General features: G+C 56.0%; 1 protein-coding gene across 13 annotated transcripts in view; it reads right to left on the bottom strand.

The window, feature by feature from the left end:
• Nucleotides 1–20,463, bottom strand: part of NEK6 (NIMA related kinase 6) — a 92,867-nt gene that overhangs the window by 5,869 nt on the left and 66,535 nt on the right. For all 13 annotated transcript variants that reach the window (XM_084989641.1, NM_001444643.1, XM_084989746.1 and 10 more), the window contains 2 exon segments: nt 19,738–19,845; nt 6,287–6,381 (listed from right to left, as the gene is read on the bottom strand). In XM_084989641.1, coding sequence (XP_084845767.1) covers nt 6,287–6,381; nt 19,738–19,845 — 203 coding nt within the window.

Raw genomic sequence — 20,463 nt, 5'->3', positions numbered from 1 at the left:
GGCGACCCCAAGAGCAGGGCCTGGATCCTTCAGAAGAGCAAAGCGGGCTTCAGAGCCAGGCAGTGTCCTCAGGTGTCCAAACGGCCTTTGGGAAAAGCATGGTGGCCTGGATGCAGGGTTCCTCTAACCAGGTCAGCAGTCTGCCCAGGGCCACGGCTGGGCGCTTCCAGATGGGTGTTTAGCCTTGCTTCTCGCCTCCCACCAACCAGGGCCTCGGGCCCCTCTGAGGTGGGCCGGGAAGCTGCCTGGACCACGGAACCTGCCCCTGTGGGAAGGCTGCCAGGTGTGGCCCTGGCACCAGGCAGGGCAGGCTGAGGGCGCAGAGGCCCCACGCTCTGTGGGCTCCACCCGCCTGACCAGGAACTGGCTTCGCCAACCACTCGGGCCCTGCATTTCTAGTAATTAAAACGAGAACCTCAGGTGCAAAGGGTTAATTGGGCAGTTTCACGAGGACATCTGTTGCCACAGCGGAGAGCAGCTGAGGCTCCAGGGCGGTCACTCTGGGTGATCCGGTGCCCTTCAAATCACGCAGGGGGATTAAGATGGATTTTCCTGGAAAGTGTTTCTGTTCAGAGCAAAAAGGATGTTTCGGCGTTGGCCCCACTGGCACAGGCTCTGGTTTTCCATGAGTCCGACCCGCTAAAGGGGTTTGGCTGATCCTTTCAATGAGCCCACCTGGTCTGACATGCACAACCTTGCTGTCTGGGACCCTAAAGAGCCTCAGAATGGGGGGGGGGGGAGCATCCCCTTGAGATGTTCCCTCCCTCCTTGCCGGTACCTTGGCTACACTTTCAGAAAAGCAGTGAGCTGTGCTGAGGGGCCCTCTCGGCTTCTCTGGCTCAGAGTGGCTTCTCCATCCACACGGGTGGATTCCAGTGGAAGCCGCGCCCCCGCCTGCCCCCTCCAGCTGCCAGCCAGGGGCCTTCCACCCAGATCAGAGCACTGGGCTGTGAAGGCACCTCGGGGGGGGGGGGGGGCCTGCCCGAGACACTGGGATTAGAACGATTACCCCGGATGCTGAGATCCCCTCGCACCGGCGACCACCCCCCTCTGCCTGGCTGCAGCAGAGGAGGAGCTGCTATTTGGACTGATCCTGGCTGCCTCGTTAGGACCACCGAAGCCACGGCTTCAGCGCTGCTCCTTCGATGCAGAGCCTCTCCTCCCCGGCGTCACTGGGATGACACACAGCCCGGGAAACGGGAGGGTGTGGGCGCTTGCCCTGCCGGGAAGGCTCAGGGAAACTGGTGTGTGATTTGAGATGTCAGAAGAAGGGGACTCAACGCCAAGGGGACAGCGACTGCCTTTGACTCTGTCCCTGTCAGGGCCTCACACATCTATCTCATCACCAGTCTCTCTCCAGCCCAGCCCGGAGGGAAGGCTGAACCCAGAGGCCAGCTGCCAAGCAGTCCCCAGCCCTGCTGCTCCACGGGGAGGGGGCATCCAGACCATCCTCTGGCTCAAGCCAGGAATCCAAAGCAAGCTGACCCCTGGTCATCCCTCCCCCCCCCCCCGCCCCCTTTCTGGCTGGTCTTGGCCCCCTGGAAGCTGCTGTGAGAAGGCCCTCCATGGAGCTTCCTGAGGTTGGTGCCGAATGAGCCATTTCCTTCAGCTCCCGGCTCAGAGCTGAGCTCCCACATAAATAAGTAAATTCTGCAGAGCCCAGGCAGCCTGCTGAGCGCCTCCGAGGGGCGTGCTGGGTAATGAAAATAAAGCATGGGGCCTTTCAACAGGCCAAGCTTGGCATCTCTGCTGGGAGCTCCCAGAGCAGAGGAGGGGCTGTTAAAGCCACTGGGGGCTCCCCACAACCGGGTCATCCACTCAAAGGGGCTCTGGGCAGTGGCCTAGCATCTTTCTCCACCAGCCATGCCTCCCCTGGTGGCTGAAGGGAAGGGGAGAGGCCCTGGCTCCACAAGGACCACCGTCTCTCCCTGGTTCCCATGCACAGGAGGGCGGCCCATCTAGGCCACGCCCTTGCTGTGTGACCCTGGGAAGTCTCTGCACCTCTCTGAGCTCGTTTCCTCCCTTACAGTGGGACTGGCCCGGTGTGAGTCTCGTGATTCTCTCCAATGCCCAGGGCATGCTGCTCCCAGCTGCTGGGCTGCTTGGCCTGTTTCTCCTAGGCTGACCTCTTCAGGACAGAGCCCACTTGGCACCCACCCTGGGGAGGGGGGTGCAGGCCAGGGGTAGTGCTTTGTGGCATCTCCTCACCAGCCATAGGTCAACATCAGCATCTTAAGGTGACCTCAGGAGGTCCTCGGTGGACCCCTGGATGCTCAGGTGGAAGGGGGTGTGGTGGGCTGAATAAAGGCCCCCAAAGATGTTGGGGTCCTGATCCTTGGAGCCGGTGAATGTGTTACCTTATAAAGGCAGAAAGAACTTGGCAGATGTGATGAAATGCAGGATCCCCCGAGGTGGGGAGTGTCCTTGGTGAGCAAGGTGGAACTCGAACTGTAACCACGGTACCTTTATAAAGGTGCAGAGGGAGAGCTGAGTACGGAAGAGGAGAAGGAGGTGTGCTGACTCAAATGCTACAAGGATGGGGTCACAAGCCAAGGAGTGTGGGTGGCCTTTTCATTCTCCTTGCCTTTAGTCCCGTGAACCTGACTGTGGACTTATGGCTTCCAGAACAATAAGAGAATAACTATGTTGTATGAAGCCAACTGGTCATCTGTGACAGCAGCTGTATGAACCCGACACAGGGGGCTCCTGAGACTTGCAGCCCACATGGGGGCTCATGGGAAAGGGCAGGCCGGTCCCCAGTGCCGCAGGTTTTTTGGGGCTGTGTCAGGGGCTCAGGTCCCAGGTGCCCTGGCCCAGGTATGCAACACGGGGGCTATTGTGCCTCCTGGGATGTGACCTGGGCGGGGGTGGGGAGTCTGTCACAGCTGTCCAAGCTGGCCACACCACAGGGTGTCCTTCCTATCACCCCGGCCCCAGCTCAGGTGTTCTCCTCCCTGTCTGGGGAAAACGTCTGTTTCTGTTTCCCCAGAAGAGCCCCCGCTGCCTTGTGCCCCCAGAGGGAATGGCATCAGACACGCCTGCCCTGGGGCGATCAGGTTCAGATCAGCTGTCCCCACAGGATTCAAGGGGTTTCGTTGACATATGTCCCTCCCTGGCTACAGGCGGCAGGGCCTCACACACAGCTGACAAATAAATCAGTAAGAAAAGAAACCAGGAGTTCCTGTCGTGGCGCAGTGGTTAAGGAATCCGACTAGGAACCATGAGGTTGCGGGTTCGGTCCCTGCCCTTGCTCAGTGGGTTAACGATCCGACGTTGCCATGAGCTGTGGTGTAGGTTGCAGACGCGGCTCGGATCCCGCGTTGCTGTGGCTCTGGCGTAGGCCGGTGGCTACAGCTCCGATTCGACCCCTAGCCTGGGAACCTCCGTATGCCGTGAGAGCAGCCCAAAGAGATAGCAAAAAGACCAAAAAAAAAAAAAAAAAGAAAAGAAAAGAAAAGAAACCAGCACCTCCACGCTGCAGAGCCACCTACAGAGGTTGCTTCCTTTTTTTTTGCTTTTTAGGGCCACAGGTGCCGCATATGGAGATTCCCAGGCTAGGAGTCAAATTAGAGCTACTGCTGCTGACCTACACCACAGCCACAGCAACGTGGGATCCAAGCCGAATCTGCAACCTACACCATAGCTCACAGCAACGCCAGATCCTTATCCCGCTGAGTAAGGCCAAGGATCGAACCTGTGTCCTCATGGATACTAGTCGGGTTCATTTCCAAGGCACCACCATGGGAATTCCTGGACGTTGCCTCTTTAGATGTGCATTCAAGCAACCAAGGCCAAGACTCCAGGCGGCTGGGCCTGGGAATCCTCCGAAGCCGGCGCTGCAGGCGGCATGGGCTGCATCTGCCTCTAGGGTCAGGCAGAGGCTCGGGCAGGGACCGCCAGCTCTAGGGTCAGCCAGCTGCCGTCTTCCCGGCCCTGCCCTGAGGAGGGGAACAGGGCTGGTCACACCCTGGTGGCCTGCCCAGAGGCAGGAAGTGGCTGATAAATCCTGAACGTGGGATGGAAAGGGAAAGGGCCCCTGGGCCAGGGCAGGACGACAAGCCAAACCTCCCCGGGGTGGAGCTGACGTCTGGCTTCCCGCTGGCCAAAGCGCAGAGGGAAAGTGACCAGCCACTTTGCTGCACCGGTCAGGGGGCTCTTGGGTGGCAAGGTGGGCGGTAACAACGCCGCAGCGACCAGCCCTCCGCTGCCCAAGGGCCTTCCGAGCCAGGGGCCGTTCACACCTCACAAGAAATGTGTGACCTCACTACACTCACTCGGGCAACTGAAGCTCCCGGGGGTTGGTGCCGACTGGCCCCAGAGCCCCAGGGGGTGAGTGGGAGCTGAGCTTTGAACTCAGGTCCTCTGATCCAGGTGTGTCCAGGCACAGCTGAGCCCTCCTGCACCCTTGGGGGCCAGGACCACGCTCACCCTCCTGATCCACTCCAGCCCCCACCCCGGGGCTCGACACAGTTGCTCCCATGCGGTGCCCATCAGAGGAGCTCCTCCTACTACAGATGCCCCGTGAGCCCCGGAAGCACAGTCTGCTCCCGGCTCTGACGGCCGGGCCTCACGCACCCACGGACCTGCATGATGATGCCGTGGGGCACCCCCACTGCGGACCTCCAGGAGGAGGGGGCCCAGGCCCAGACGCCACATGGGTCACATCGCCACTGGCCTTCATCTTTAACCGCAAAGCCACTGCTCTTAAAGAAAGACGCTATGAAGCTTAGACCTTGCAAAGGGGTCAGAGCTTTTTTTTTTTTTTTTCTTTTTTGTCTTTTTGCTATTTCTTGGGCTGCTCCTGCAACATATGGAGGTTCCCAGGCTAGGGGTCGAATCGGAGCTGTAGCCAACAGCCTATGCCAGAGCCACAGCAACGCGGGATCCGAGCCACGTCTGCAACCTACACCACAGCTCACGGCAACGCCGGATCGTTAACCCACTGAGCAAGGGCAGGGACCGAACCCGCAACCTCATGGTTCCTAGTCGGATTCGTTAACCACTGTGCCACGACGGGAACTCCAGGGGTCAAGTTTTGATCTCACAGTCAGCCTGTAACCCAAAAGACCCTGACGCGTGGCCACCAGGGTCCCTATGTGGACCAGCAGTAGGCAGCCTAGTCCTGGAGTTGATACCCACAGGCCATGAGATCAACTCCCAGAGTCAAGAGACCCGAGGAAGCCAAGAAGCCAGTCTCCGCCACTCCCAACACTCCTGGGGGCCCCTCAGCACTGCCCTGAGGGGCGCAGCTGCGGGAAACTTCAGCTCATGGGTTCCAGGGAAGATTTTGGGGATGCTCAAGTCCTCCCCCCTCCCCCCACACCAGGGAAAGCAGAAAATACCAAGATTCCAGCATTAAAGCCAAATCATGCCTTGGTGTCTCACAGGCCTGGGGTTTTTCAAAGCCTTTCACGCATCTGGCTGGTGACAATGCCGCACAGCTACTGTTCCCATTTTACAGATGAGGAGACAGATGGGATCTCAGAGCCACCCAGCCCTGGATGGTGCCCAGGCCCAGGGGGAAGGTGTGGCTGCCCACGCAGAGACACTAGAGGGCTCGGGCCTGCCTCCCTCCCTCCTGCAGCTGCAACAGCTTCACGGCCAAGCGTGCCTTGTCCTCCCCAGGCCCCCAACAATGGCCTCACATACAGAATCTATTTTGGCCCACACGGGTGGGGCTTTAGGAGTTCAGCTGTCTCACGCCTGAGCCTACCAAGTCTCAGAGACGTTTCTGGCCGTCTGCGCAGGTTGGCCACCGTCTGCGCAGGAAACGGCCATCTGGTGGCTCCACTTCACAGCTCAGGGGAGAGGGCAGGGGTCTCCAGTGAGACCCACGTTGCTGGGCCTGGAAGAACGTGGAAACCCCTCGGTGGGGAGGGTTTCCGTCACGGGCCCGAGCTGACTCCTGTCCCAGGGGCCCTGCATGGGGCCTGACCCACAGGTAAATGACGAAGAGTGAACAGAATCACTCTGGTTACCAGGGAAACAGCGGCAATCAGATCCCCCCCGCTGTGCTCCTTCCATCATCAGGGAGACACTGGACTCTCTTCCCACGTCTGAGTGGCCCAAGGGTGACATGGCACCCAACCTGCCACCGGCCACCCCTCTAACCTCTTCCAGCCGACGTTGAGTCAAGAGGCCCGAAGGACAGGAACCAGATGGTATTGATGCCACAGGCAGACCTTGTGCATCCCTGGTTCCCACCGATGGGGCGAGCCCTGCCCCGGCCGGGTGCCCACTGCGCACGCCCCCCCAAATGCCACCGAGCCACGGACCAGACACTTACCTCATACAGCAAACAGCCCAGAGACCAGATGTCAGACTTGAAGTTGTAGCCGTTCTCATGGATCCTCTCCGGTGACATGTAGTATGGTGTCCCCACTGAAACACAGCGAAGAGATGGGTGCTTATGTTCTGAGCGAGCACAGCACACAAGGGCAAGGAGGGGAGGGCATGGGGCTGGGAAAAGGCCTGGCCTTGGCCTCACGGGGACATGGGGTAGTGCCCGCTCATCTCTTCCTGTCCCCTCCTCTGTCTAATGGGAGGGCTGGGCCGGACCACCAGCTCCCACGCTGTAGGGCCCTAAAAGCCCCTGGAGACAGGGCCCCGCCCAGAGCTGGGAATCAGTCTGGGGCTGGGTGGCTGGGGATCGGTGTTTCTGCCAACTGCCCAGGGGAGTGGGACCCAGTGGCCGGGCTCTGGAAGCAATGGACCAAATGTCCTTTAAGGCAATTGCTTGAATCCCAGAAGGGTCCAGATGAGGCTCTCAAGAGGGAAAAGAAAAATGCCACTGTGAATGGCACACGTGTTTGCCCATTTTACAGATGGGGAAACTGAGGCGCAGAAAAGTGCCAGGACTGAGGTGCAAACCCAGATCTCCAGGCTCCAGAGACTGAGCTCTTAGCCACCACCCTTGGGTACTTGCACCAATCAGCATGTCCAGACTTGGGGCTGGCTGAGATTTCTTAAACAGGACAGAAAAGACACCAACCATACTAGGCATCTGGGGTTAGGAGATGCAAACTATTGCATTCGGAGTGGAAAAGCAATGAGATATTCTGCTTTAGCCCAAGGACCGCTATCTGATTACTTATGATGGAACATGATGGAGGATCATGTGAAAAAAAGAATGTATATACATGCATAACTGGGTTACTTCGTTCTAGAGCAGAAATTGACAGAACATTGTAAATCAACTATAATAAAAAATTTTTTAAAAAGAAAAGATTAATTGGACTTCACTAAAATTAGGAATTCCAGTTCACCCAAAGACCATTCGGAAAGTTAAAAGGCAAGCCAAAGACAGACTGGGGGAAGGTCATCTCAACACATACACCCAACAAAGCCCTCACATACAGAATCTACTGTGAAACTTCCATAAATCAATATGTAAACAAGCAAAAGACCAGAAGGGGCATTTCACAAAGGAGAATATCCAAATGGCCAATAAGCACGCGAAGTGATGTTATGTTTCTCACTGCTCATCAGGGCAATGCCAAATAAGAGCACAATGACGGGCTATTACCCACCCACCTCAATAAAGTTAAAAACGCAAGGTGGGAGTTCCCGTTGTGGCTCAGTGGTTAATGAATCCGACCAGGAACCATGAGATTGCGGGTTCGATCCCTGCCCTTGCTCAGTGGGTTATGGATCCGGTGTTGCCGTGAGCTATGGTGTAGGTTGCAGATGTGGCTTGGATCCCCGTGTTGCTGTGGCTCTGGTGTAGGCCGGCAGCTACAGCTCCGATTAGACCCCTAGCCTGGGAACCTCCATATGCCGCGGGAGCGGCCCAAGAAGCGGCAAAAAGACAAAAACAACAACAACAACAAAAACACAAGGTGGTGATGTACTGGGCAACTGGAACCTCCAGACATTGCTGACAGGGCCAAAAACTGGTACAACCACCTTGGAGAATTGTTTGGCAGTACCTACTACAGCTGAACACGGTCAACCCTAACTCGGCAATTCCGCTCCTAGGTACATGCCCAAGAGAAATGAATGCTTCTGTCCATCAAGAGACGTGATCACGAACATGCAGAAGGGAGTTCCCGTCGTGGCGTAGTGGTTAACGAACCCGACTAGGAACCACGAGGTTGCGGGTTTGATCCCTGGCCTTACTCAGTGGGTTAAGGATCTTGCGTTGCCATGAGCTGTGGTGTAGGGCACAGATGCGCCTCGGATCCCATGTTGCTGTGGCTCTGGCATAGGCTGGCAGCTACAGCTCTGATTAGACCCCTAGGCTGGGAATCTCCACATGCCGTGGGTGCAGCCATAGAAAAGACAAAAACAACAACAACAACAACAAAACCCAAAAAAACCAAAAAACGACAAAGAACATGCAGAGGGGCTTTATTCTTAATAGCCAGAGACTAGAAACAAATGGTAATCGCCAGTAGAAAGGAAAAATTGATGACGTGGTCCATTGACACAACAGAATACTAAACAGCAATGAACAAGAGCAAATCTCAGGTATATGCCGCAAAAGGGATCAATCTCACAGATGCAATGTTGAGGGAAAGCAGCCAGGCACAAGAGAGCGTGCACTCTTCGATTTGTCACAAACAGGAAAAACTACTCTATGGGGGTAGTGGTCAGGAAAGGGCTCAGGGAATTTACTGCATGTATGTCATGTCTCAATTAAAAACTGGAGTGGGCACACTTTTGAAGATCTGGAGCTGGGCAAAGACGGGAGGATTTTCTGAGAGGAGGTGAGCTCCCCATCAACAGAGGCATGCAAGCTGCAGCAGAAGAGCTGATTTCACAGGGCTGAAGAGGGACCCAGGAATCTGGATTTGCAACCTGAACTTTTGGTATCAGTCTGTTTGGAGGATGACTGTTCTGGAGGCTTTAGGACCGGATTTAAAAAATACATATATTTTTATACAGTTGATTTACAATGTCGTGCTAATTTCTGTTGTATAGCAAAGTAACTCAGTTATGTACACATATACATTCCTTAATAGTCCTTTCCATTATGGTTTATTCCAGGAGACTGGATATAGTTCCCCGTGCTACTCAGGAGGACCTGCCTATCCATTCTAAATGTAATAGTTTGCATTTACCACCCCCAAACTTTCAGTCCATCCCACTCCCTCTCCTCAAGCAACCACAAATCTGTTCTTGTCCATCGGTCTGTTTCTGTTTTATAGACAGGTTCGTTTATGGCATGTTTTAGATTCCACAATATAAGTGATATATGGCATTTGTCTTTCTCTTTTTGACTTAGTTCACTTAGGATGAGACTCTCTAGTTCCATCCATGTTGCTGCAAATGGCATTATTTCATTCTTTTTTATGGCCGAGTAGTATTCCACGGTATGTAGATACCACATCTTCTAAATCCATTCATTTGGTGATGGACATTTAGGTTGCTTCCAAGTCTTGGCTATTGTGAATAGTGCTGCAAAAAACACTGGGGTGCATGTATCCCTTGGAACCTTTTTTTTTTGGTCTGGATACATGCCCAGGAGCGGAATTGCTGGATCATACTGGTAGCTCTACACGTAGTTTTCTGAGGCACCTTCACACTGTTTTCCATAGTAGCTGTGCTCACGTACATTCCCACCAATAGTGCAGGAGGGTTCCCTTTTCTCCACACCCTCTCCAGCATGTGTTATTTGTAGACTTTTCAACGATGGCCAATCTGACCAGTGTGAAGCGGTACCTCATTGTAGTTTTGATGTGCATTTCCCTAATAATTAGCACTGATGAGCATCTTTTCATGTGCTTAGTGGCCATCTGCTTGTCTTCTTTGGAGAAATGTCTATTTAGGTCTTCTGCCCATTTCTTGGTTTTTTTGTTGCTGAGTTGTATAAGCTGTTTGTATGTTTTGGTCGCATTGTTAGGAAATATCTTCTTCCATTCTGTAGGGTGGTTTCGCTTTGTTTTTGGTTTTTTTTTTTTTTAAGGTTTCCTTTGCTGTGCAAAAGCTTGTTAAGTTGAAGTCCCATTTGTTTGTTTTTGTTTTTATTTCTATTGCCTTGGGAGACTGACCTAAGCAAACATGGGAACGATTTATGTCAGAGAATGTTTTCCCTCTGCTGTCTTCTAGGAGTTTTATGGTGTCATGTCTTAGGTTTAAGTCTTTAAGCCATTCTGAGTGTATTTTTTGTCTCCTTTTCCGAAAAATATTTATTATAGTTGATCTGAGTTTATTTTTGTGCATGGTGTGAGGGTGTGTTCTAACTCTGATTTACAAGCAGCTGTCCAACTTTCCCAGCACCAACTTGCTGAAGAGACCATAGGACCAGATTTTAAAGGACAAGTTTGCCGGCCTGGAGCCACCACGTGCATGTGGCTGCTGCTCCTTTGGCCAGGGTCTGTGTAGGCAGCTGGAGCCCAGTGGGGCAGAGGTCAAGCCTGGGATGTGGGCAGACGACCCTGGGAAGGAGGGATGTCCAGCAGGACAGAAACAAGGGGCCCCCAGGAGAAGAAGAGCCCTTTTGGCTGGACTAGGAAAGTGATGGCTTACCCCAAAGACGGGGGCCCAGACTTCAGGCTGTCAGGGGCCAAAGGGGTTTCAGGGCAACTTAATTTTGCCAAATAAAGATGTTTTAAAACATCCCCCTCCCCCCCGGCCCCCAACAAAATCCCAAGTACCATTTAGTGTCATAATATTCTGTTTAATGAGAAAACCCAGTCAGTACTTTACACGGAACTAGATTAGCTATTTGAAAACTTGACCATCATTTTTTTTTTTTTTTCTCATCTCCTTGGAGGCAGGTGAGAAATTCTGACACACCTGACATGCAGGGGCCGTGAACAGTGTTGGAGACCCGGGCTCCTGGCATGTGCACCCTGGGGCAGGACTTTGTTAGCAAACTGTCCCAGTGCCCTGCCCGGGACCAGGTCACAGCGGGCACCTTCTAGGCGTCTGCTCACAGAGTCAGTGAATCCATCTGCATGTTATCAGATGGCACCTGTCAGGGTTAACACTTTTTTTTTCCTTGTGGCTTAAAGCCCTGTCTACTTAACTGATGTCTGCCCAAGAGGGACTCTCTGATTATTGTTTTAGCAGGATACCAAGCACCCTTTGATGGCAACAATCCCTAAACCGGGACAGCAGCCATTACTTAAATACACGTTCTGAGAAATGGCATCCTATATGCATACTTTACGGCTGAAATCCAGGAGTGAACGGCTTTTCAGCAGAAAGAGCTGTCCGTCAACACAGGAACGAATCTGTGTGAGATTCCGTAAGCAAACTGCGACTTCCAGTGGCAACCCCTTGTATATTTCGGTCACAAGGGAGCCAAAGGAAAATGAATGGGCAAGTGTGAAATGGACGACTTGTCACATCCAAACCACAGGATGAAATATAAACCATTCTCACACTTCACAGCGGGAACCTCTCGGACCCAACTGTAAGTGATTCCACCGCTCAGGGTGCTGCAGGTGGATGTGCCGATGAGGTGAGAACTGTCTCCCACGCAGAACCAGGGTGTGTGTGGGGGTGCTGATGGGGTGCACACAGACAGCAGGGGAGGGGAGGAGGTTGGGGGCCCTCAGTGACAGACAGCACCGTCCACTGTCTGGCTGTACCGCATCCCTAAGACCCCTGGCCAAGAGCCCCCACCCCCACCTCCAGGGCCCTCGCCACCCTCAGTCTTATGCTCTGCTCATTTCCTTTTTTTTCCTTTTGGTTTTTTTACGGCCACATCCACTGCATATGGAGGTTCCCAGGCTAGGGGTTGAACTGGAGCTATCGCTGCTGGCCTATGGCATAGCCACAGCCATGCCAGATCCGAGCCATGTCTGTGACCTACACCACAGCTCATGGCAATGCTGGATCCTTAACCCACTGAGCGATGCCAGGGATGGAACCTGCGACCTTATGGATACTGGTCAGATTCGTTTCCACTGAGCCATAGGGGGAATTCCTCTTTTTTTTTTTTTTTTTTTCTTTTCTTTTTGGCCACACCCACAGCATGCAGAAGTTCCTGGGCCAACAACCAAACACACCACAGGTGCAACCCCAGCCATCACAGTCACAACACTGGATCCTTAACCTGCTGAACCACTGGGAAAGTCCAACCTCTGCTTGTTTTGTTTTTTTATTTTTTTTGCTTTTTAGGGCTGCACCTGAGGCATATGGAGGTTCCCAGGCCAGGAGTCAAATCAGAGCTGCAGCCACCGGCCTACACCACAGCCAAAGCAATGCAAGATTCGAGCCCTGTCTGTGACCTACACCACAGCTCATGGCAGCACCAGATCCTCAACCCACTGAGCGGCGCCAGGGATCAAACTGGCATCCTTATGGATACTAGTCGGGTTCGTAATCCACTGAGCCCCAACAGGAACCCCCTCTGTTTCTGTCAGATGTCCCTGGGTCTCTGCAGAGTGGCCAGGCTTTGGCCTGGGGCTGCCTTGGCCAGGCCTGTAAGAAAGTGAAGGCTTCGAAGAGCTGGTCCCCCTGCTTGGGTCCCCGTACTGGCCACCCCAGCCTGCTCTGGATCCAGTTCACCTCTGGGCCTCTGCCTCCTGGTGAGCTCCTCAAGATCCAGTTAAACTGCCCCCTCCCACCCCCTTGGCCAGGGAGAGCTAGCTGCCCGGTGAGGTCCGGACATTTGGTTTGTCCCTCGGTCGGGGCTCCAGACCCCCCTGCCTCAGCCCTGCTGGGGGTAAAAGCCGTGAGGCGTCGGGAGAGAAAAATGCCACCCGCCCCCTTCCCTCCACTCTCCACCCAGCCTCTCGCTCTTCATTGCTCTTTCTGCTTTTACCCCAGTCTCCGCTGGTCCAAGAGGAGAGAGGCCAACGCCCAAATACGATTTGTACTTGCTTCGAAGATGCCAGTGCTGCGTAAACCAGCCATCATCTGTCTGTCTGATCACCCATCTCTCTATCCATCTATTGCATCCAACGTTAACGGAGGCTTGGTGCCGTGCTGGGCCCTCCCAGGAGTGGGCCCATCAGGAAGGGGTGAACTGCTTGTCCCAGGAAGTGTCCAGAAGGAGCCAGTTAAACAAGGCAAGACTGGACTGATCAGTGGCTGTAGCCAAAACACCTGGAAGATGCAGTTAACAATCTGGACCCGTGGCCTTAACCCAGGCCTGTGAAATCAGCATTGTCAGGGCTGGCAGGTGGACACCTGTACCTCCTACAAGCTCCTGGGAAAGGCTGGCACATGTCGCAATCTGAGAGGAGCCGGGCAAAACCTCACCCAGCTGCCCTCCTTTCAGATGCTCAGAAACATCCGTGGACGCAGTAACGAGGGAGGTTTGGCCTGTCCCTGCCGGCCCCGGGTCCTCCTGTCCCTGCCTCCAGGCAGCTTCTCGTGTCCCCGGACCCCCTTAGTCTGTGAGTCGTAGAGCTGGGGTGCTCTGCCTCATCGGAGGGGTGCTCAGCTTGAGCCAGGGGTATACAAAGCTGTAGGTGCAAACACAGCACCTCTTCCTGTCTGGCCAGCTTTCCCCAGGAGTAAGTCTGTAAAATCTGACTTTTAGACCGACAAGTGCTCAAACACGAGGAAGGATAATGTACCATTTGCATGGGCTTTACAGATAAAATGAGAGACTTTGAACAAGTCCCAAGCTTGCAGGGGGCCCTGGAGGATATGACCCCACACCCCAGGGGGCAGAGACAGGGGGGAAAAAGAGGGAAGAGCTGGCACGGGGAGAAGGCTCCATGGACAAAGGGCCCGGGGCCTGCCTCTTGTCCTGCCCCAGGGGGACCCTCTGTCGGCCCCTCCAGCAGGCAAGGCAGCAGCAGCACAGTCTCACCGAGATGCTCAGATGCGGAGCGAACGCAGCCAGGGTCTCAAACCCCCTTCCAGCCACCTCCCCACCTGCTCCGGGGGCTCTGAGCCCTGCCCCCGCCCTCTCCTCCGCGGGGGACGGAGCTCTGCATATGAAAGCGGAGCCTAACAAACCCTGACCTTCCCAGCGCCTCTACCTACGACTCCCAGATTTCAAACCGGAAAGATATCAGAGGAGAACGCGGGACCTCAAAGCGGAGGCTGATTAAAGGGCCCCGCTTCCCCAAGATGCGCCCGTCCTGTCAAAACAAACTTGGCCGTGTTTTGAAATGCTCGCGGTGTTTGAAATGTGTTCATTAGATATGAAAAAGGCAAGGATTTCACACGAAGGCGAGGCTGGCATCCGTGGGCTCACGTCTTCCCCAAACGGTGGTTTGGAACACGGCTAGGAAATGGGGTGCAGGTGTGGACACGCATCTACCTGGCGGGTCGGGGCCTGGGTGCCATTCCCACCCCCCCCCAACCCCCCAACAGGCTGCGCCCAGCGGGTCTGACTCTCTGCAACCACTTGCTGGCTGGTGAGAACTGAAACGCTCTCTTCCAGCCTTGCCTCCCCCTTGGGGAGGAACACAGGGGTGAGCTGGAGGGTTCTAGGGGTCCTCCCCCAACCCCGAGGAGCCCTCTCTGCAAGGTGGGGAGAGTCTACCCTCCACACTTAGACACGCGCGTGGAAGGGGAGAGGGTGGGCGAGAAAGGAGGGCGGGGGGGGGGGGGCGATGAGGGCAGGGGCAGAACAAGAGAGCAGGCGAGGACCAGATTTGGGGAACTGCAGCCCCGCTTCTTCTGGGCTTGTGACCTACATGAGAGCCCATCCTATGAAACTCCCTCTGCGCCCCAACAGCAATCCGACCTCACATCCTGAGGCTCCTTCCCTCCCCTCTGGGCTTCTGGTCACGGCCCTAGGGGCTCCGCCTCACCTGGAGGACTGCTGGCTTAGCCCTGCCACTGGCCTGAACCCCAGGGCAGGGGCCACGTCTCGGCCCCCCCAGCTCCTCATCCCCGAGAGAGAAAGGCCACATCCTCAGCCTGGCACTGGTGGCCTCCCCAGGTTCTCCCCGCTCCCCCCCAACACCAGCTCTCCTGTGTCACCCCTTGGTCATCGGAGTCCTCCTTAAATTAATGAATTACCAGCTGACCCCGTGCCGGGCCACACACGGCACTCTGGAGAAGCAGCGACATTGGGAAAACATCCTTTTATCCACGTTGACTTGATTCCAGATTGTCTGCATCCGTACTAATGTCTGCCTAGTCTTAGCGCCCACACTGAGAATCTCTGACAGATGTGAGTCTACAGGTGGCAAGATTCCGCGACGCTGCCCGGCACCCCGCGTCTTTCAGGCACTGGCATCTCATCCAAGACGGCTCAGGGAGCCTCGGATGGATGTGCGAAAACTCTGACCTGGCCACGCCTCGGCCCCCACGCCCCGGCCTCGCCACCTGACTTCGCCAAGGTGCTCACCCCCCTGCACCTGGGCTTCCTCCCTTGAGAAGGGCTGTGATGCCTCCTGCCCGCCAGGGCGGTTGAAGCCCTAAATGAGGTGGGCCTGGGACGTGATCATTAGAGTCTTAGAACCACTCTTGCTTCGTGGGAAGATGCTAAATGATTCTCCCCCAGCCCAGGTGGTTTGCTCCAGAAGGCGGGGGGGCCTTCTGGGGGAGCAGCCCTGGCCTGGCACAAACCCTGGCATGGGTGAATGAATGAGCTGGAGTTTGCACCCCAGGCGCAGAGCCATTCCTCATTTGCTGCCCCCTTAAGACCGTTCCCTGTCTGGCACCAGCCCCTCTTGTTCTAATGGTCTGTGCCCCTGAAAATGCCAGGGACATGGCAAAGAAGCCAGGACTCAGCCCTGTGTGACCTCCCCTGACCACCCCCTGCCCTAGGGGGTCGGGGGGCGGTGTCAGTGCTCAGAACCTGGGCTCCACCTGATGAAGCAGGCCTTCTGGGCCCGTTGTTCCCAAGTGCCCTGGGCTGCTGGGGTGAAGCAAGAGGTGACCAGGGACCCCTTTGCCTGGTGCTCTGACCCCACACGGATGGGGCTGCCAGGGGCACCCGGCCGCTGTCCCGTTCACAGGGGAGCTGGCCTGACGGGAGAAGAGGCTCGCCTTTCCTTCCCTGTAGCCCAGGACAAGCCCCAGATCCATGGCTGTGAGGCCGGGTGGGCGTCCCGCAGAGCTGCCCACCCCGAGAGCTCGTGGGGCCCCGAGCTCACGTCCTGACACGTGGCGGGCTGGTGCCCTGGAGAGTGGCTGACCCCCAGGGGGCTGCTGTCCCTGCCCCAGGGGGCCAGAGGGACATGGCAGCACAGCCCTGAGCCTCAGTTTCCCCGTCTGTCAAATGAAGACATAATGATGCCTTGCAGGGATAAAGTTTTAAGAAGCAAAATGTTTTTCCAAACATCCTTTAAACCTTGTCTTTTCTCTGTTAACCTGCTTCCCGTGGTAAATGCAGTGATGACAGAGAACAGAAGGGAAGGGCAGCCTGGGGAGGCTGAGGCACCTCAAGGCAGCAGTGGACCCCGGGATCAGTTGAGTCACAGACCCCAGCAGTGCCCATACGCAGTGGGCCCTCGGGAGACAGCTCCGCCTGGCCCCACGCAGTGCCACCCTGGGACTGTCAGCCTCCCCACCAGTCTGGGCTCCCCGAGAGCGGGGAAGGCTGCAGCATCTCATGGCCCCATCACCTCAGGGGGTCGGCGGCCTGGGAAAGCCCAGTGTGCCCTGATCTCGAGTACCTGACAGGGGTCTTCCCAATCGGACCTGCTCCCCCAGTCCCCTGAGAGGCGGTGTGGGACCCCGCACGGGCCCTGGGTGTGAGCCAGTTTCACCTCCCACCCCTGGTGCCAGCCCGAGGCTGCCCTGTCGCTGCTGCAGAGCGGGCAGGGGCTGCTCTCCCAGCCCCACAATTTGTCTTGCAGCTGCTGCCGTTGCTCGGAGCGAGACACTTGCTTGTAGCTTGTGAGCGGTGTGTAGGCAAATCTTTCATTTTTCTTTCATTATGCCGGCGTGTACTGTCACTTAATTTTTATGTATGCAATCCTTCCTGACAAATATGATCTGCTGCCTGGTAATTCGTCTGACGCTCATTCTGTTCCGCGCTCTAATTACGGCTCCTATTCCTGACACCGAGGCAGCCGCTCTGCCACCGCTGGGTACCGCACCTGTCAGCCTGGCCATGGCATGACTAATGCCCTTTCATGCCAGCCTCGTGTTAGCAAATATGGAGGCGGGGAGGGGGCTGCAGAGGGGAGGCAGGAGGAGATGGGATTTGCATAAGCTCTGCCGTGGGTCAGCTGCCTCGGGGACAAGGTGGTTGCTGGGGTGACATGGCTGCCCCCAAAGCATCCCCACATAGTAGGTGTGCAGAGATGCGAGGGCTGCATAATTCATACCCCCACACATAGGGTGTAAAGGAGCGTCCACCCCCCAAGCCCTTCCTGAGTCATGATGCACCTGCCATGAGTTCAATCTTCTGCCCCATCGAATGTGTGCCTAAGACTCAGCTCTCCGCAGCGCCTCACTATGGATGGTCCTTCTTCTGCATCTTGGAGACTCCAGGCACCGGGCTTCAGCTCTGCACGCACTGTCACCATTGTGGGGCCTGGCCCTTGGTTCTGGGTTCTGGGCGAGTGTTCTGGCAGCAGGGCCTGGCTGAGCCCCGTGCAGGCCTGTCAGCTCAGTGGGCAAACGGCCCCAGGACGGCTCCTTCCACCCGCCACCCGGCCCATCAGGCGCTCAGAGGCCTCAGGAAGAGCCTGGCTTCCCCGGGCGGCTTTTTCCCAAGTTCCAATTCCTTCTCATTAATATAATAAGTGCACCAGTCCAAGTCGATAAACTCACACTGTCGGAGGAGCCCGTATTTCTGCCCGTCCCTAATGATGTGAGCTTAACTGGCTCTGACGAGTGCCGCAGTCTCTTCCCTGGCGGGACGGAGAAGGGCTGGGACCTGACTGACAGGGGACAGGAAGCAGTGGCTTCAACTCTTCTCTTTGACGGGTTCCCTTGCATTTCTGGCCTTTTTTGAAGCTCTTTAGCCAGAGAGTCCCAAACTGACGAGACACACTGATTTCCCCAAAGAGAAGGGTCTGAGGGGAGTGGGAAAGGCACGGCTCCCTTCCAGGAGTCAGTGCCTGGGCTCCGGAGGGAGACCGATCCTTGCAGGGCCCTGGTCTTTCGGAAGGAGCATCGGCTCTGTGATGGGGGGGCCTGTACTGGGTCCTGGCTCTGCCGCCACAGGACTCAGAAGAATCGCTCAAGCTCCCCGGGCTTCACATTCCTCAGCGGCATGAAAGAAGGATCCTATGGACTCTGATGTCTGTTTGACGTCTGGATAAAGTGTCCTGAATGCACGGATGGCGGGGGGTGGGGGTGGGGTCCTTGAACGTCCCTTCATTCTGACCTAGTGGAAGAGCCACGATGTACCAGTTGCTAAAGAGGCCGGGCCAGGAGTCCTCCCGGGTCACATGGAGCCAAGGGTTTCACAATGATCACACACACACACACACACACACACACACACGCTCGCAGCTGGGAGCTGTTGATCTCGAGAGTCAGCGTGTTTCTCCAGATTGTGTTCTGCACGCCGAGAGCCTCCAGCCATCGGGACTTGTATGAAAAGTGACAGGTTCCACCAGGAAAGTGTGTCTTCGGGAAGCACCTTCGCCATCACCAGAAGGTGCTGTGTGTACTCCCGGCAGCCGCAGGCACTTGGGGACTGGAAGATGGGAACCAACTGGCTGGGCTGTGTGGTGGAAGGAGGCGAGTGGAGGACAGAGTGGTTTTCGAGGGGACCGGCTCCCTCCTGAGAACGGAGCAGCATTCAGGGAGGTGAGCCTCAGGCACCTGCCGCTGCCAACGCCGCCTCAGGGGGCCAGGAACCGGTGGGGAAAGGAGGTGCTCCTGCATGCTGCCCCGTCATGAAACGTTCCCATGGCCCTGATCATAGCGCACAGGGGACCCCATTTCTGTGTTCCTCTGGAGACTCTGCTGGTCTCTGCGTTTTTTTTTTTTTTTTTTTTGTCTTTTTGCCATTTCTTGGGCTGCTCCCGCGGCATATGGAGGTTCCCAGGCTAGGGGTCTAATTGGAGCTGTAGCTGCCGGCCTACGCCAGAGCCACAGCAACGCGGGATCTGAGCCACATCTGCAACCTACACCACAGCTCATGGCAACGCCGGATCGTTAACCCACTGAGCAAGGCCAGGGATTGAACCTGCAACCTCATGGTTCCTAGTTGGATTTGTTAACCACTGCGCCACGATGGGAACTCCTGCATTTCTAACTAAACATAACACTCTCCATTGTTCCAAGGTTTGCATTCACTCATGAACCCGGCACGTGGACAATGCTTCGAGTGACCCCAAACGCACATCTGACCTCCACACACGTCCGACCCCCCTCCTGGCGAATGGCTCTCAGCACTTCCGCAGTCCTGGGATGGTGCCCGGCTCCTGAGCTCGGCATTCAAGGCTCTGCCTGCCTTCCCTGCCATCCAAAGTCCCTCGACCCTGCTCGCCCCATCCCTTCCTCCAGCCCCGCCAGCGCCTCTTCATGCCCCACAGTTCAGCGACAAAGTTGCCTCTGCTGGGTGAGCACCCAGTCCCCACAGCTTCAAAAGTGCACATTTAAAAGTCAAAACCAGAAACAGCCTCAACATCCCCCAGCGGGAGGAACCAGGCCGAGCATGTTGGCCCAGGCGATGGGACACCATGCAGCGACGAGAAAGATAGAACAGCTGCCCGAGCGACCACAAAGCCACATCTTCCTGCCCCCTAAGCTGGGCTCAGCCACCCCTCCTGGACCGGACACAAGCGCATGAGGGTACAGGGGTACCCCGGGGCGGGGGGCTTGGTTTACTCCCTGCTGATCTGTTCGGAAGAAAGTCTGGGGTTCAACAAGGCATCTTGCTGCACTAAGCAAAGGCAGCATCGGATGGGGCTCGCATCCCCCCCACATCATCCCAGACCCTGGGGCACAGACGAGCCCCCTTACCTAGGGAGTGGGCTGCGGTGGTCTCGGAGCTGAAGAAGCGGCCCAGGCCAAGGTCACCGAGCTTCACGATGCCGGTGGCCGTGATGAACACGTTGGCAGGCTTGATGTCTACAGGGGAAGGACACAGCGGCTGGTGTCAGATTGGAGGTGGGGAGGGCGGGAGGGAGGAGGAGGCCTGGGGGTGGGTGCAGAGGAGGGTCCTTTAGGTGATGGAGGCTCAACCCCCGTCCTGCTCCCTCTCAAGCTGTGGGACTTTGAGAAACGCAGCCTTGGCTTCCTCATCTGTAAAATGGGTCTAACTTCATTATGTCACGGGGCGACCGTGAGGCCTAGGAGGACAGGGATTTTTGTGCTGTTGTTTCCTCTTTCGAGGCTAGAGCAGACACTCTGTGAAACCTTGTGTAAGAGACGCAGGAGGTGCTCAGGGAGGTGACCTCAGTGGTTCCCCAGAGACGAGGGCAGCGCCCCGCACACAGCAGACACTGACAAATGCAGGTGGAATGAATGAATCGAGAAATCAGTGAAGTAAAATCTATGTAAAGCACCCAGCAGGCTCTTTCCTCACAATTCAAGATGACATCAACAACTTTTTTTTTTTTTTGGTCTTTTTGGGGCCACACTCTCAGCATATGGAGGTTTCCAGGCTAGGGTAGAATCAGAGCGGCAGCTGCCAGCCTACACCACAGCCACAGTAATGCCTGAGACCTGAGCCGCATCTGCCTACAC

Source organism: Sus scrofa, chromosome 1 (assembly GCF_054392235.1).
Source record: "Sus scrofa isolate SSC_HxYL_T2T_F1_AM1 chromosome 1, Sscrofa_HxYL_maternal_Yorkshire_Landrace_v2.0, whole genome shotgun sequence".
Classification (NCBI taxonomy): domain Eukaryota; kingdom Metazoa; phylum Chordata; class Mammalia; order Artiodactyla; family Suidae; genus Sus; species Sus scrofa.
This window is presented reverse-complemented; position numbering and strand designations above follow the sequence as displayed.